The sequence below is a fragment of the Tenrec ecaudatus genome, chromosome 14 (assembly GCF_050624435.1).
Source record: "Tenrec ecaudatus isolate mTenEca1 chromosome 14, mTenEca1.hap1, whole genome shotgun sequence".
NCBI lineage: Eukaryota > Metazoa > Chordata > Mammalia > Afrosoricida > Tenrecidae > Tenrec > Tenrec ecaudatus.
Window position 1 is genome coordinate 1,201,765 of NC_134543.1, and position 12,603 is coordinate 1,214,367.

General features: G+C 53.6%; 1 protein-coding gene and 1 pseudogene across 1 annotated transcript; one reads left to right on the forward strand and one right to left on the reverse strand.

Annotated features, from left to right (window-relative positions):
* Positions 1–249: 249 nt before the first annotated feature.
* ATP5MJ (ATP synthase membrane subunit j) lies at positions 250–6,267 on the forward strand. Its single transcript, XM_075531571.1, has 4 exons — positions 250–355; positions 3,667–3,790; positions 5,720–5,743; positions 6,108–6,267. The coding sequence occupies exons 2-4, from the start codon at positions 3,667–3,669 to the stop codon at positions 6,140–6,142; spliced, it is 183 nt and encodes a 60-aa protein (XP_075387686.1). The 5' UTR covers positions 250–355; the 3' UTR covers positions 6,143–6,267.
* Positions 6,268–11,479: 5,212 nt separating this feature from the next.
* LOC142426139 (activated RNA polymerase II transcriptional coactivator p15 pseudogene) lies at positions 11,480–11,888 on the reverse strand (annotated as a pseudogene).
* Positions 11,889–12,603: the final 715 nt, after the last annotated feature.

Consider the following 12,603-nt stretch of genomic DNA (forward strand, 5'->3'; position numbering starts at 1 on the left):
AGAGAATGACAGGAAACACTGAGGATCCCTTTTTTCATGTTGGTCAGTGTGCCCTGGACGGAAAGCCCCTGGGGTTCCGTTTATGTCATCCTATTGTGACAACGCTTGCCTCTTCCCCACCCGTCCCCCCACTCACCAACCCGTCAACAGCCCCTTCCCGGTTGTTCAGTCCCCTGGCGCCCGCCAGTGGGCGCTGTGGCGCGCAGGCTTGACCTCGGGGGCCGCTCTGTCCCGGCGGCAGAGCGACTCCTTCCGCCCTCCCGGCAGGCCCTGCGTGGCGCTTGCGCGTTCCGTGACCTTCCGAGTCGTTGGCTGCGGGTCCTCGGGCCGGCGGAGCCGTTTGTCCTGTGCCACGGTGAGTGCCAATTCGGCGGCAGGGCGGTCCCGTCCGGGACGGCGGGCGGGATGAGCTGCAGTCTCGCGGCCCCCGACTTTGGGGACCCGTCTCCCAGAAAACGGCCTTCCAGACCGTGACCCGAACTCTCCGCGTGGAGTCTGTGTCGACGCTGCAGGACAGAGTAGACAGCGTGTGGGATTTCACAGCAGACAGCCTGGTCTTTCTCCCGCGGAGCCGCTGGTGGGCTGGAGTTAGAGCGCTCAGCCACCGCGCCACCAAGTCTCCTGCCGAGCCTTAGCTCGCGGTGGCCGCCTCGCACCTTCCTTGCACCCAAGGTCACACGCCTCCCGAGAGAGCGGGACCTCCAGAGTCCACCCAAGAAATCGTCACCTTTAGGCCTGCCCGACGGTACCCCTCGACTTTCCTGGCGAAACGCCACACCTGGCCGCCCGAGGTGGTTGGACCCCGGGCCAGGACCCGCGGGGCTACTTGGATGCGCCAGGCAGGCGCTGACTATGGAGGTGATAGGCGAAGCGCCCACACCTGAGCCGCAGCCTTTTTGATCTTTGACCGGGACCCAGTGCTTTAAAGCTGCCACCGGCCTGAGGATGTGGCTGGACATGATGTGCTTGGTGGGGAAAGTAAAGGCCCTCCGGCCAAACACTCACCATAGGCCAGAGGGCAAGTCAAGGAAAGGGAGCGAGATGACACGACCACTGAAATGCCTGTGGCCCCTTCTCACCTGTCTTGCACAACCCCCTGTTGCTTTACTCTGAGGTTAAAGGAAAACCAGCTCTCCCGCAAGGACCAGGGGGCTCAAGAGGGACATGATCGCATTTAAGAAAGAGGTACAGAAGGGGAAAAAAGGAAAAGAAAGATACAAGCTAAGATAACAGATGGGACGCAGGGGACTCCTGAAGCCTAGACACTCCAGAGCGCAGAACTTAATTCGAGGCAGGTTTACATGCAGTTCTTCTCACGTATACTGCATTCTGTGACAAGTTTTCACAAAAAGGGTTTGTTGAGAATTTGTCAGAAGGCAAACAAAGAAGCAAGACTATTTTTAGCCACTTGACCATGGTCTGGAGGGGAGAATAACAACCCCTGCTGAATGTGCTGTGCCCATTTGCCCTGGGAACGAACCAACACATGGGAGACAGAGCATTTATCTTAGTTGAAGGTCGGACTTTGAGAGGCTCAGCTCCCTGGAAAGAAGTGACATTTCCCCACAGCCTGCTTAAGTCATGGACTATGGTAATGGTCCTGTCTTGCTTGAGAAAGGAAGTGAGTTATAGACCGTGGCACAAATGTACTCCGTCACTTGGAAGCCCGGGAATTTTGAGCAATAGAGTACACCTGACTGGGCTGCTTGCCCCCCACTCCCAGGAAAGGACCCTTGTCCAAGCCCTCCAGGACCTGGGAACTTAGTGTTGAGCTACCTACAGGGCACTGGCAGCAGTTTGTCCCCTTGTTGCTAAGGGCTTACTGGGCACAAGGCAGGGCTCTACATCCCATCAAGAGTCCCCTGGGCATGGCAGAGGCATCTCACAGACATGGAGGTGTCCGCAGGTCCAGATTAGTCCTCAACCCCAGGAGGCCCCTCTACCCCCCACCCCCAGGGTTCCTCCTCTCCCTTCCCAATGGTTGCTAGACGCAGCAGAGAAGAATTTGAGGTGCCCCGACCTCTCTCCTAGGTCCTCAACGCACAGCTGTAGGTGCCCTGGGCCCTCATGCTTTGTCCCAGCATCCCAGACAGTGGAAGGTAGACAGCCTGCAGGACGTCTGGCCCTCTGGCCCACCCTGAGGATCTGGCTACATCAGCCCAGGTTACAGTGAGTGCTAGTTTGTAAGGCCAGTCCTCAGTTTCCCAGGGATGAGCCGGGGCCTGGCAAGGAGCTCAGGCTGTGGGCTTAGAGCTCTCAGACAAACCCAGCCCTGCCGGCCTTGGAGCCCAGGCCACTGTTCCCCAATGGCCAGAGGGAAATGAGCCATGAAGCATAGCTGCTACTCGTGGCCCTCAGGACCCTGGCCATCTGTCTGCCTCACAGCGGCCCAGCAGTGGCCTTTTCTTCTGCCAGCTCGTCATACGAGGGGCCTTCTAAACGCTCCTGGAGGGAAGTAACATTATCCTTTAAATTCCATTTTTCCACCACCTTTTATGTGATGTGCAGTGTCAGCACTATAAATACTTGACACCGAGGAACAAGTTTCATCTTCATTGGGGGCAGATGTGGTTTACAGGTATGGGGATGGGCAGGTTACCAGGGTTTGGTGGCCACAGTGGCATCTCTAGGCTTCTTACTCCACCACACACCCTTGCTTCTCCTAGCCAAGACCCTTTGCTCCCAGACATCCCAGCTTTTGGTTTCACAGCTCCTGAAAACTCTTCGCTTTGCTGGTGCATCAGCAGATACCTGAGAAGGGTCTGAGCAGGCTTCTGTGTAACTCACTCGGGGACCAGCACAGGGCTGCAGTTTCCACTTTCTCCTACTGATGGGCCTTGTCAAGTGTTGACGTTGAAGTGAAAACAGGGCTCCTGATCTGGGCGTCTCTGGTGAAGACATTGTTTAAATGATGGAAAGCATACTTTGAACCCCACTTAGAACAGTGAGCTGTGTGAGGACAGGAACAAGTGGCCTTTCCCAATGGAGCCCAGGAAGTGGTGGCCCTGTGAGCCCCTGGCTGCTAACCACGAGGTTGGTAGGTCACATCCGGAACCCGCTCCTCTGAGGAAAGGTGGGGTCACCGGGGCTTGGGATTGACTCAGTGTTGTTGGGTTGTGAGGAGACGTTACATAACGTCTGCCGCACCTGCGGCTCTCATGCTTGGCCTCATCCTTTCAGAGAGGTAGGCTGAGGCGGTGCTGAGCAGAGTGCCCAGCTGTGCGTTGGGGAGCTCAGGAGACCCCCTTGCCCCACCACGTTCCTACAACTCTGATGTAGCAGGTGCCACACGTGAACACACTCTTGTCTCCCCGTATGAAATGTGGAGAAGTGAGTGGCCTTGGCATTCGTGTTGGACAGCAAGGGACAATGCTCTGATGACGGGGTTGGGCAGCCCCATTCTGACTCCTCTGGTCCTTGAGGGAATGGTGACCGAGAACTATTGTGACCCAGGAGCGTCCCCTGGGGACAGGAGTGGCCTTGGGGAGCCGTGGGAAATAGGGTCAAACTTATTAATGCGATCTTTCACTAGTTGGGGGTAGAGCGGCATTCTTTGGGGTGCTGTGACATTGCGTCCACTTCATAGTGGCCCCTTGTGACCGAGTGAGCTGGCTCTTAGCTTTCAGACCGTATAGGTGGTCCTGGTCTCATTGTTGCTCTTTACAGATGCTCCAAAGCCTGATCAGGAATGTGTGGACCCCTATGAAGCCCTACTACACACAAGTCTACCAGGAGATCTGGGTGGGAATGGGCCTGATGGGCTTCATCATATACAAGATCAGGAGTGCCGGTAAGTCCCCCAACAGCCAGGTCTCTGCTGGGGTGGCACTGTACAAGTTCGGGGTTCTTAACTAGGAGTGGCTTGGAGGGTGGGGAAGTCCACTAGAAGGTCAGCCCCAGCCAGGCCCCAGCTTCCCTGGTGGCTGTGACAAAAACATGGGTGGACACCTGTCAGCAGTCTGGTCGCTCTCGGCTCAGGGGATAAGAGTCTGACTTCAGAGCACCAACTCTGGAAGGAGGGTGCTGGGGTGTTCCTGTCTCCCTTCAGAGGGAATCGCTTGTTTGTTTGTCTATGTGCCGCTTGATCGCTATCTCTTGTCCTCAATCTGGCCCTGAGTCTAGGAGGTGCTCAGTCCAGGGGCTCTTGGCTCCCTCTGTTCCTGCTGTTATCTCTTGTAGGGCGGTGAAGGGTAGTGGCTCAAGTTACTAATGTGAACACGACAGGCACTCAAAATCCTCCGTTAACAGACAGCTCAGGCCATAAGCGCCATTGAGGTTAGCATTGACCACATGTCCCCAAGTGGAGGAAGCTACACACTCCTCGCCAGGCAGTGGTCATGGCCGGGGGAGGAAGACTCCTGGTGCCTACTGGTGGTTCAGGAGAACCTGACACACCATTGAAAGTGACCACCTGAGTGATGTTTGCATTAAGATGCCAGGGAAAAGGAGGGCCAAGGTGAAGGGTCCAGGTTGGCAGTTGGCTAGCAAGCTCGGCAGCGCTCACTGAGGCTGCGGGGAGGGGAGTGGGGAGGCAGGCTACTCTCTTCTCCTTGTCTGTCTGTGCACTTTGCCTCAATGTTGAGATTTTTGTCTAGAACGTCCACATAACACACCCTTCTAGAACATACACACATGTGCCCGGAGGGACTGGCCTCAAAGAAGCCAGTGCTGTGAAGAAGAGGAGGAGAGCAGGGGGCAGAGATGTGCAAGCAGCCAGACAGCACAGGATGGTGGTGTGTGCTGGCAGGGGGGCCTGGAGGTGCCTCACCAGCTGCCTGACAGACAGCTGGGGAAATAGACAACCCCAACCATTGTTGGGGGTTTTCTCAGACCCTGTGTCACCGGCTGGGCTGCTGACGGCAAAGCTGGCTGTTCGAGCCCAGCGCTGTGCTGAGAGAGCAGTTGATGCTTCTGTCAAGACAGACGTGCTGCCTTGGAGGTCTGTGCGGCTTGGCAGCCCCAGGTCCAGTCTCCCTGGGTCCTGAGACTGGACATGGCATTGCAGTGATGGGTGGGTCTTTTTGCGATACAGGTGGAATACTTGGGGTGGGCTCAGCAGAAGTGGGAGCAGTAACTACTTGGTCCCCAGCAGATGGGCAATGGGACCTGAGCAGCAGGAGTGCAGCTCCCCTGGTTCGTGGGGACAAAGCTTGGCCCATCACACAGGAGGGGAAATCAGGGTGTGTGACCACTAGGCCACAGAGAGATGGCCTTCTGTCCCCTGCTGCCAGCCACCCCAGGGAAATAGGCTCATCATAAAAGGACTAACACTGTGTGGACCCAGGAATCAGAAATAGCTCCCAGGGGCAGGTGCCCCCCTGATTGCTAGTTTCCAGGAACCGATGAGAGTGGTTTGCAGTGAAGGCAGGGTGGCTGGTGGCCACCCACGAACTCAGCTCACTGGTGGTGCGTTTCAAAAGGGGTTTAGGTGGCACGCCTTGGGTTAACTGTCTGCACAGCCACTGTAGAGGGGTGTCAAGCATAGCAGCAAACTTTTCTCGACGCTGTGTGAGGTCTGCTGGGGCCCCGCTAGGCTGTGCCTTGTTCTCACCATGCCCTGGGTAGCCACATTGCCCCTGTGGGCTGGGAGGCGGCCGCAGGTTGACTTTGAGCCTTGAGCTTCCAGTCAAATGCCGCTTGGACAGTGAGTGGACTATGGGCTTGTTTGCTTTGTCATTTTTAAGAATTGGTGTGACCCAATTTTTTCCTTTTGTTTTAGATAAAAGAAGTAAAGCTCTGAAAGGTAAGGTTCTTCCTTTTTAACCGACTTTGGGGGGTGGGGGTGAGAGGGAACCACAGCATCCTGATTGAAGTGGGTACTGGGTAGCTCACACTTGGAGATGCAGTAAGTGACTTGGAGCATGGTGGTACTGTGTGCCTGAAGAGGGTCCCGTCCCGGAAGCTGAATGCTGACATCCGCTCACCCCCTGGACCACATCAAACATCCAGATCGGCTAGAAGGCCCTGGGGAGCCACCCTTGTACAGCCCCAGTGGCAAGCTCCTAGCTATCCAAATTGACATCCCTGTTAACTATTGCCCAAATGACAAGGGAGTCGTGCCTACCTGTCCTTCTTTTGTCATCTCTGCTCTGTTCTTCTTCCCAAAGCTTCCGGTGGGGCACCTGCCCACGGCCACCATTGAGCAGCTGCCTGAGATCCTGTCGGATAAGGTGTCCACTCGGCTGGGAATGTCGGAGCACGGTGTTGGGGACATGGCTGTCGCTCCCGCCTGTGTTGGGTGGCATGAATAAACGTGTGTGAGAGAAAGCTGTCCTTGGGCAGGTGTTGCTTACAGCAGTGTCGCCCTCTCAGCTTCCTGGGTTCTGGACATAGTCTGAGCAGCCCCCACCTCCCAGCCAGCTTGGGGAACTTGAGCAATGTTGGTGCTGGTCCCTCATTACAGGTGGCACAGCAGCTGACACACATACCCACCTCCTTGCTGTCCCTGGGGTGTAGATGGCTCACGCAATAGCCCCTATCTTTTGGGGGGGGGTCGAGCTGAGAGAACGGTAATGTACTGAAGGGACCCCAGCTTTGAGAGCTCTGGCTTGAGCTCCTAGCTCTCTGCACCCCTCTGAGGATTGTTGGAAACAGGGAGCCGGTCCCCTGAATCTGACCAGGTGCCAGGCCTTAAGTGTCCATTCCCCAGATGCGCTGTTTTCTCCATTGATTCATCTGGGTAAGTCCGAGTTAGGCTGTACGGAGTGTGTGGGGGGCAGTGTTTCCGCAGGAGACTGGGATGAAGTGCCTTCTGGGAGGGGCGGAGGTCTGGGTGTGTGCATAGGAGCCCATGGGGCAGGTCCCAGGGTGGCCACGCACCCCTCTGACCACAGGCCATGATATGGCACCTGCCTGTAGCACCACTTGATTTCCTGGTCCTGAAACCCAGAGCGGGGGTGGTAGGATGTGTAGGGAGATAAGTAGGTTAGCATTGCTAACCCAGTGCCCACTCACCATGAAACTGGCAAAGCTCCTGGAAGCACGCAGCTTCCAGCTCTGCCCCTGCAAATGCTGGACACAGCCTACAGGTGGAACCAGTGCACTGGGGCCTCCCAGGTTCCGTGGTGCCAAGACCTGCTGCCCACCCACCCATCACAGTCCTGGGGAGCAGAGGGTCCCTCTTGAATGCCTCCAAGGTGTAGATGGACAGAGGGTGTGCAGGGGCTCGGGGAGCAGCCGACAGACCCACAGCCCCCTTCCTTGCGTGGGATGTGTGAGCACTGAGGAGTGACCCGAGTCTGGGGTCTGCAGTTGTAGCTGTCAGGCCACGGTCCTGGGGAGCAGCTGTCTTCCTCAGGGCCATGTCTCCCAGAGAATGGTCATCTCCTGTGAGGGGCAGCCCCAGTGCTCTGCCTGACCACCCTGTGAGGGCACCAGCACCCCATTCTGCTGGACCTTGTGGGAGGGACTGGCAAACAGCTGGGGACCAGGGGCCTGACTTGCATCTTCATTTTATGTACCTGGCCTGCTGGTACCCTGTGAATAGTAGATGACTGGTGTGCTCAAACGGCCTGCTTGGAGTTGGGGTGCACATCAAGTTCATCAGCAAATACTAGCATGTCAAAATGGACAGGAGGTGGAGGAGCAGGTGCCCAGATGAAATGAGATGGACCCTGATGTGTGGAGTTGGGTGATGGGGTCCTACAAATTCATCCCACAGTTCTCCCTGCCTCTGCATACCTTTGGAGCCCTGGTGGCAGAGTGACTTCACTTTGCTGAGGTGAGCAGCTTGAACCGAGGGTGAAAGCTGAGGCAGTTACAGAAGCCCCTGGCAGGTGTACCCCGCCATGCAGGGACAATATGGTTGGAATTGACTCCATGGCAGTGAGTGTTGTTGGATGGGTTTATGTACCTTTAAAATGTTCCAAATAAAACGATTTTATTTTTTAAAAAAACGAAACCTGTTACTATCACGGCAACCTAAAGAGGTGCCACTGCAAGCCCAGGGCTCTACAAACTTCCGGTTCATTCTGTCGGGGCATCTGTCTTAGGACCTCTTCTCACAAGAGGGCATCTCACCCGCCATCCGCTCCTGAAGCATGAGCACTGGTGACCATTGCTCCGCGTGGACCTCTGCTGAGGTGCCGGAGTCCAGAAGAGGATGTGCAGAGCCTCTGTGTCAGGAATAAAAGCTGCTGACGCCTGTGATTTCAGCTTGACCTGCTTCTCAAAGTAATCATGTATCTGCCCGCTTCCTGTTTCAGCGCTCAGAAGTACATTCTACTCCATCATTAGTCAAAGGTCAGGCAGTGCAGGCCGCAGAACTTCCAGTGCAGCCATAGGTGAAGGCTCTCTGGCTAGGGCCGGGGTTCTCAACACCCTTCAGTGGTGACCCCGACCATACCATTATTTCCGTTGCTACTTCAGAACTGTAATTTTGTTACTGTTACATTCAGGCAACCCCTGTGAAAGGGGTCACGACCCGCAGGTTGAGAACCGTTGGGCTAAGGGATTGTCATCATTTTCACGTTTATACTTTGAGAGTAGGGTGCGCTGTTCAGTGCCGTCAGGTCAGTGCAACAGAAGACACCGATGTAACAAAACCAAACTCCATGCCTTTCAGTTGACACCAGCTCCTAGGGACCGTCTAAGGACAGGGTAGAACTGCCCCTGTGAGTGTCAACTGGCTTCCTGCAGGAGTAGAAAGCTCATCTTTCTCCCTCAGGGTGGATGGGGGTTTCGACTGCTGACAACGCATTACCACCATGCCACCGGGGCTCCTGTGACTTAAAACCTCGGTCCCCAGAGGGGTTCCATGCCCCAGGTGTGTTGGGGTGGGCCATCAGCTCTGCTCTGACCCCCAGCCCACCTCCGAAGGGATCCCAGGACTGTCATCTTGCCAGAAGCCAACAGACACCTCTGTCTCCTAAGGAGCAGCTGGTGGGATCGGACTGCTGCTGCACTCCCTCCCGTCCATGGTGGCGGAGGACACAATTCAATCTGAATCATGGCAAAAGTAAAGCAGTCACTTTACAAAGCTGCAACAAACTCAAAAGGCACGTACGATTTTTTCCTATTAAGCCAGGTAAAACTTTTTTCTGTTACAGTCTGGGAAGAGTTACTAAGAGCTGGATCTTATAGGCCAGCAGTTCTAACCTGTGGGTCGCGACCCCTTTGGGGGTCAAGCGGCCCTTTCACAGGGGTCACCCGATTAATAAAAATAGTAAAATTACAGTAATAAAATAGCAACAAAAATAATTTTATGGTTGGGGGGTCACCACGACATGAGGAACTGTTTAAAGGGCCATGGCATTAGGAAGGCTGAGAGCCAGTGTTGTAGGCCTTTTTCAATTGACAAAGTATATAACGGCCTTAAAGTTGCCAACATATTTAAAGAAACAGCTTCGCCCACTGGAGTGTCCCCCCTCTAACAGTCTTACTGAGCCCTCCCCGCCTGTCCCGCACTACCCTCTCCTCAGCCAGTCTGCTCTGAGTCCGCAGTGGCGGCTCTGAAAGCAGGTTTCTGTAAACGCGGCTCATGTTTCCAACGTTCTGACAAGGACCCTGGTGTTCCGAGTGACCTCAGGCAAGCAGTCCTAACACGTTTCACCTCGGCCTCCTGCTCACAGATGAGCTAGACAGAATGGCCTTCAAAGGCCTGGCTTCCACACTCAGTGTCCGGCCAGTGAGTGCAGTGAGCCAGAATCCCATCATCCAAGTCGGCCAGCCTGGGCCTGTGGTGAGGCTGACCATCGGCTGTTAGGTCTCGTCATAGACGCTGATGCTTGCCCGCCTGCCTGAGTAAGGCAGGCCCACAGACACTTGAGGGTGTTCGCTGCCAGTTTAAAGTTTTCTTGACCAAACTCACTCTTGACTCAATTCTGACTCATGAGTGTCTTCAAAAGCTCACTCAATGCCAGCTCCTAGCAACCTGACAGGGCAGAGGGGGGCCACCCCTGGAGGTGGAGTTTGTTTGCTTTGTTCTCACTCAGAACATTTTTCATAACGCACACTAAAAAAATTCATCTTGCAAATTGTTTTGCAATCCACATAGCCAATAGCTTGGAAAACAGAAAAGAAAAGCCGTGTAAAAGGTTAAAACATCGGAGCATGGTAGTAGGGCAGGAGGAAAGTCAAGGGAGATGGAGGAAAGAGCTAGGAGTCAAAGGGCATTTATAGAGGTCTAGACAAAGACATGTAAATGCAAATATATATGAGGATGGGGAAATAGATCTATGTGTCTATATAGGTTAAGTATTAAGGTGGCGGAAGGACCTTGGGCCTCTACTCAAACACTCCCTCAATGCATGAATACTTTCTTTTATTAAATTGGAACTCTATGATGCTCACTCTCCCGACAACTGCTGAAGCCAAAGTGGGTGAACAAGTAAATGTGGTGAAGAAAGCTGATGGTGCCCGGCTATCAAAAGAGATAGTGTCTGGGGTCTTAAAGGCTTGAAGATAAACAAGCGGCCATCTAGCTCAGAAGTAACAAAGTCCACATGGAAGACACACCAGCCTGTGTGATCGAGTGCTCCCGAAGGGATCAGTTATCAGGCATCAAAGAACAAAAAATCTTATCATTGGCTGCACACCTCCATGATACGATTGCCGAAGACAAACGGGTGCATAAGCAAATGTGGTGAAGAAAGCTGATGGTGCCCGGCTATCAAAAGAGATAGTGTCTGGGGTCTTAAAGGCTTGAAGGTGAACAAGCGGCCATCTAGCTCAGAAGCAAAAAAGCCCACATGGAAGAAGCACACCAGCCAGTGCGATCACGAGGTGCCAAGGGACCAGGTATAAGGCATCATGCAAAATATATGTATGTATATGTATGTATGTGTGTATATATGTGTGTGTGTGTGTGTATATATATATATACACCATATTGAATGAAGGGGGAAGTGCAGAGTGGAGACCCAAGGCCCAAGTGTCAGCCACTGGAGATCCCCTCATAGAGGGGTTTAGGAGAGGAGATGGGTCAGTCAGGGTGCGAGGTAGTACCAGTGAAGAATACAGCTTTGCCCCAGATCCTGGATGCTTCCTCCCCCCAACTACCATGATCCGGATTCTACCTTGCAGGACTGGATAGTGCAGAGGTTGTACACTGGTGCATATGGGGGCTGGAGGCACAGGGAATCCAGGGTGGATGATATCTTCAGGACTAAGGGTGTGAGGGGCGATGCTGGGAGAGTGGAGGGCGAGTGGGTTGGAAAGGGGGAACTGATTACAAGGATCCACATGTGACCTCCTCCCTGGGAGAGGGACGGCAGAGAAGGGGGGGAAGGGAGACTCTGGATAGAGCAAGATATGACAAAATAACGATGTATAAATTATCAAGGGCACATGAGGGAGTGGGGAGCGGGGAGGGAGGGGGGAAAAAAGACCTGATGCAAGGGGCTTAAGTGGAGAGCAAATGCTTTGAGAATGATTGGGGCAGGGAATGTGTTGATGTGCTTTATACAATTGATGTATGTATATGTATGGATTGTGATAAGAGTTGTATGAGCCCCTAATAAAATGTTTTTTTTAAAAATGGTTAAAACAGCGAGAACGGTACAGGGTGGACATGGCTCGCATCTTTTCTCACTGCTTCATCAATGTCAGGAACCTGTTCCTTCAGCTGGCTCCTCTGCTCAGGATTTAAAGAAATTCCTTTTGTTCCTGGTTTCATTTCACCTTGATCTATCCCATCTCATGTCAATTAGGACTTTCCCTGTGAAGTCCCGAACTCTTGACATATACTGCACTTTCCCAATCTGGAGCATGTTACCATCTCTGCGGCTGTTCTGCTTGGAGGAGGACAGGGCTCTGGAAGTCTCCCCAGCCTTTTGCTTCTTGACAGGCCTTCCTGGAGCAACCTGCTTTCTCATTAGCTTTTTGTCGACTTCACTATCAGAGTCACTGCCAGATGAACTTGAAGAGACAGGTTCCTTTGACTTGGGCATCACTGTGTCCGGGAAGCGTAACAGTCTCCTGCTTGTTCCCCCTGGGGGTTTCTGAGACTGTTCTTTTGGGGAGTAGAAGCCCTGTCTTCCAAACTGCTGACCTTGCTGTTAGCTCAATGTGACCACGACGCCACGAGGACTCATAAGTCTCCCTGCTCTTGGTAAGTAGAATGAGGTTTATCTTTAGTGACAATAAGGAGCCCTGGTGGTGTAGTGAGTACACATTGGGCTGCATTCTTCGTGGTTGGCAGTTCGAAGCCACCATTAGCTTGGGGGGAGAAAGGCGGTTTTGTACCATAAATAATGTCTACGAGTCAGCACTGACTCAATGACAGGTTTTTGTTTTGTTTCTGTTTGCTTTCAGTTTAGTGACGATATTAGCAGTCATTCTAGTAATAGCAGCTGAGAGCAGTGTCTGACTCGGGCTGGGCCTTAAGCAGGCCGGCTGGCCTCAGGACCATGACGACAGTTCATCAACCTCGTCTCACATTGCCAGGGCACAAGCTTGATGGGGTCTGTGCCCCAGGGTGGGTGGTTCTAGAGAGGAGGAGTCGATGCATAACTGAATTCTGAGAGCGCTGCTTAAACAAGTCTCCTAACTGACCGAAATAAAACCAAGTGGCCCCACTACTGAGACCTAAGACTACAGAGAAGAAAGCACATGAACCCCACAGCAAGATGGCCAAACAATAACAATATGGTATAAATCAACAAA

Excerpts from the sequence above, each read along its gene's own strand:
- ATP5MJ (XM_075531571.1), top strand. The coding sequence starts at position 3,667 with ATGCTCCAAAGCCTGATCAGGAATGTGTGGACCCCTATGAAGCCCTAC. Across the intron at positions 3,791-5,719 it reads ATACAAGATCAGGAGTGCCG|ATAAAAGAAGTAAAGCTCTG; the intron begins GTAAGTCCCCCA and ends CTTTTGTTTTAG. Across the intron at positions 5,744-6,107 it reads AAGAAGTAAAGCTCTGAAAG|CTTCCGGTGGGGCACCTGCC; the intron begins GTAAGGTTCTTC and ends TTCTTCCCAAAG.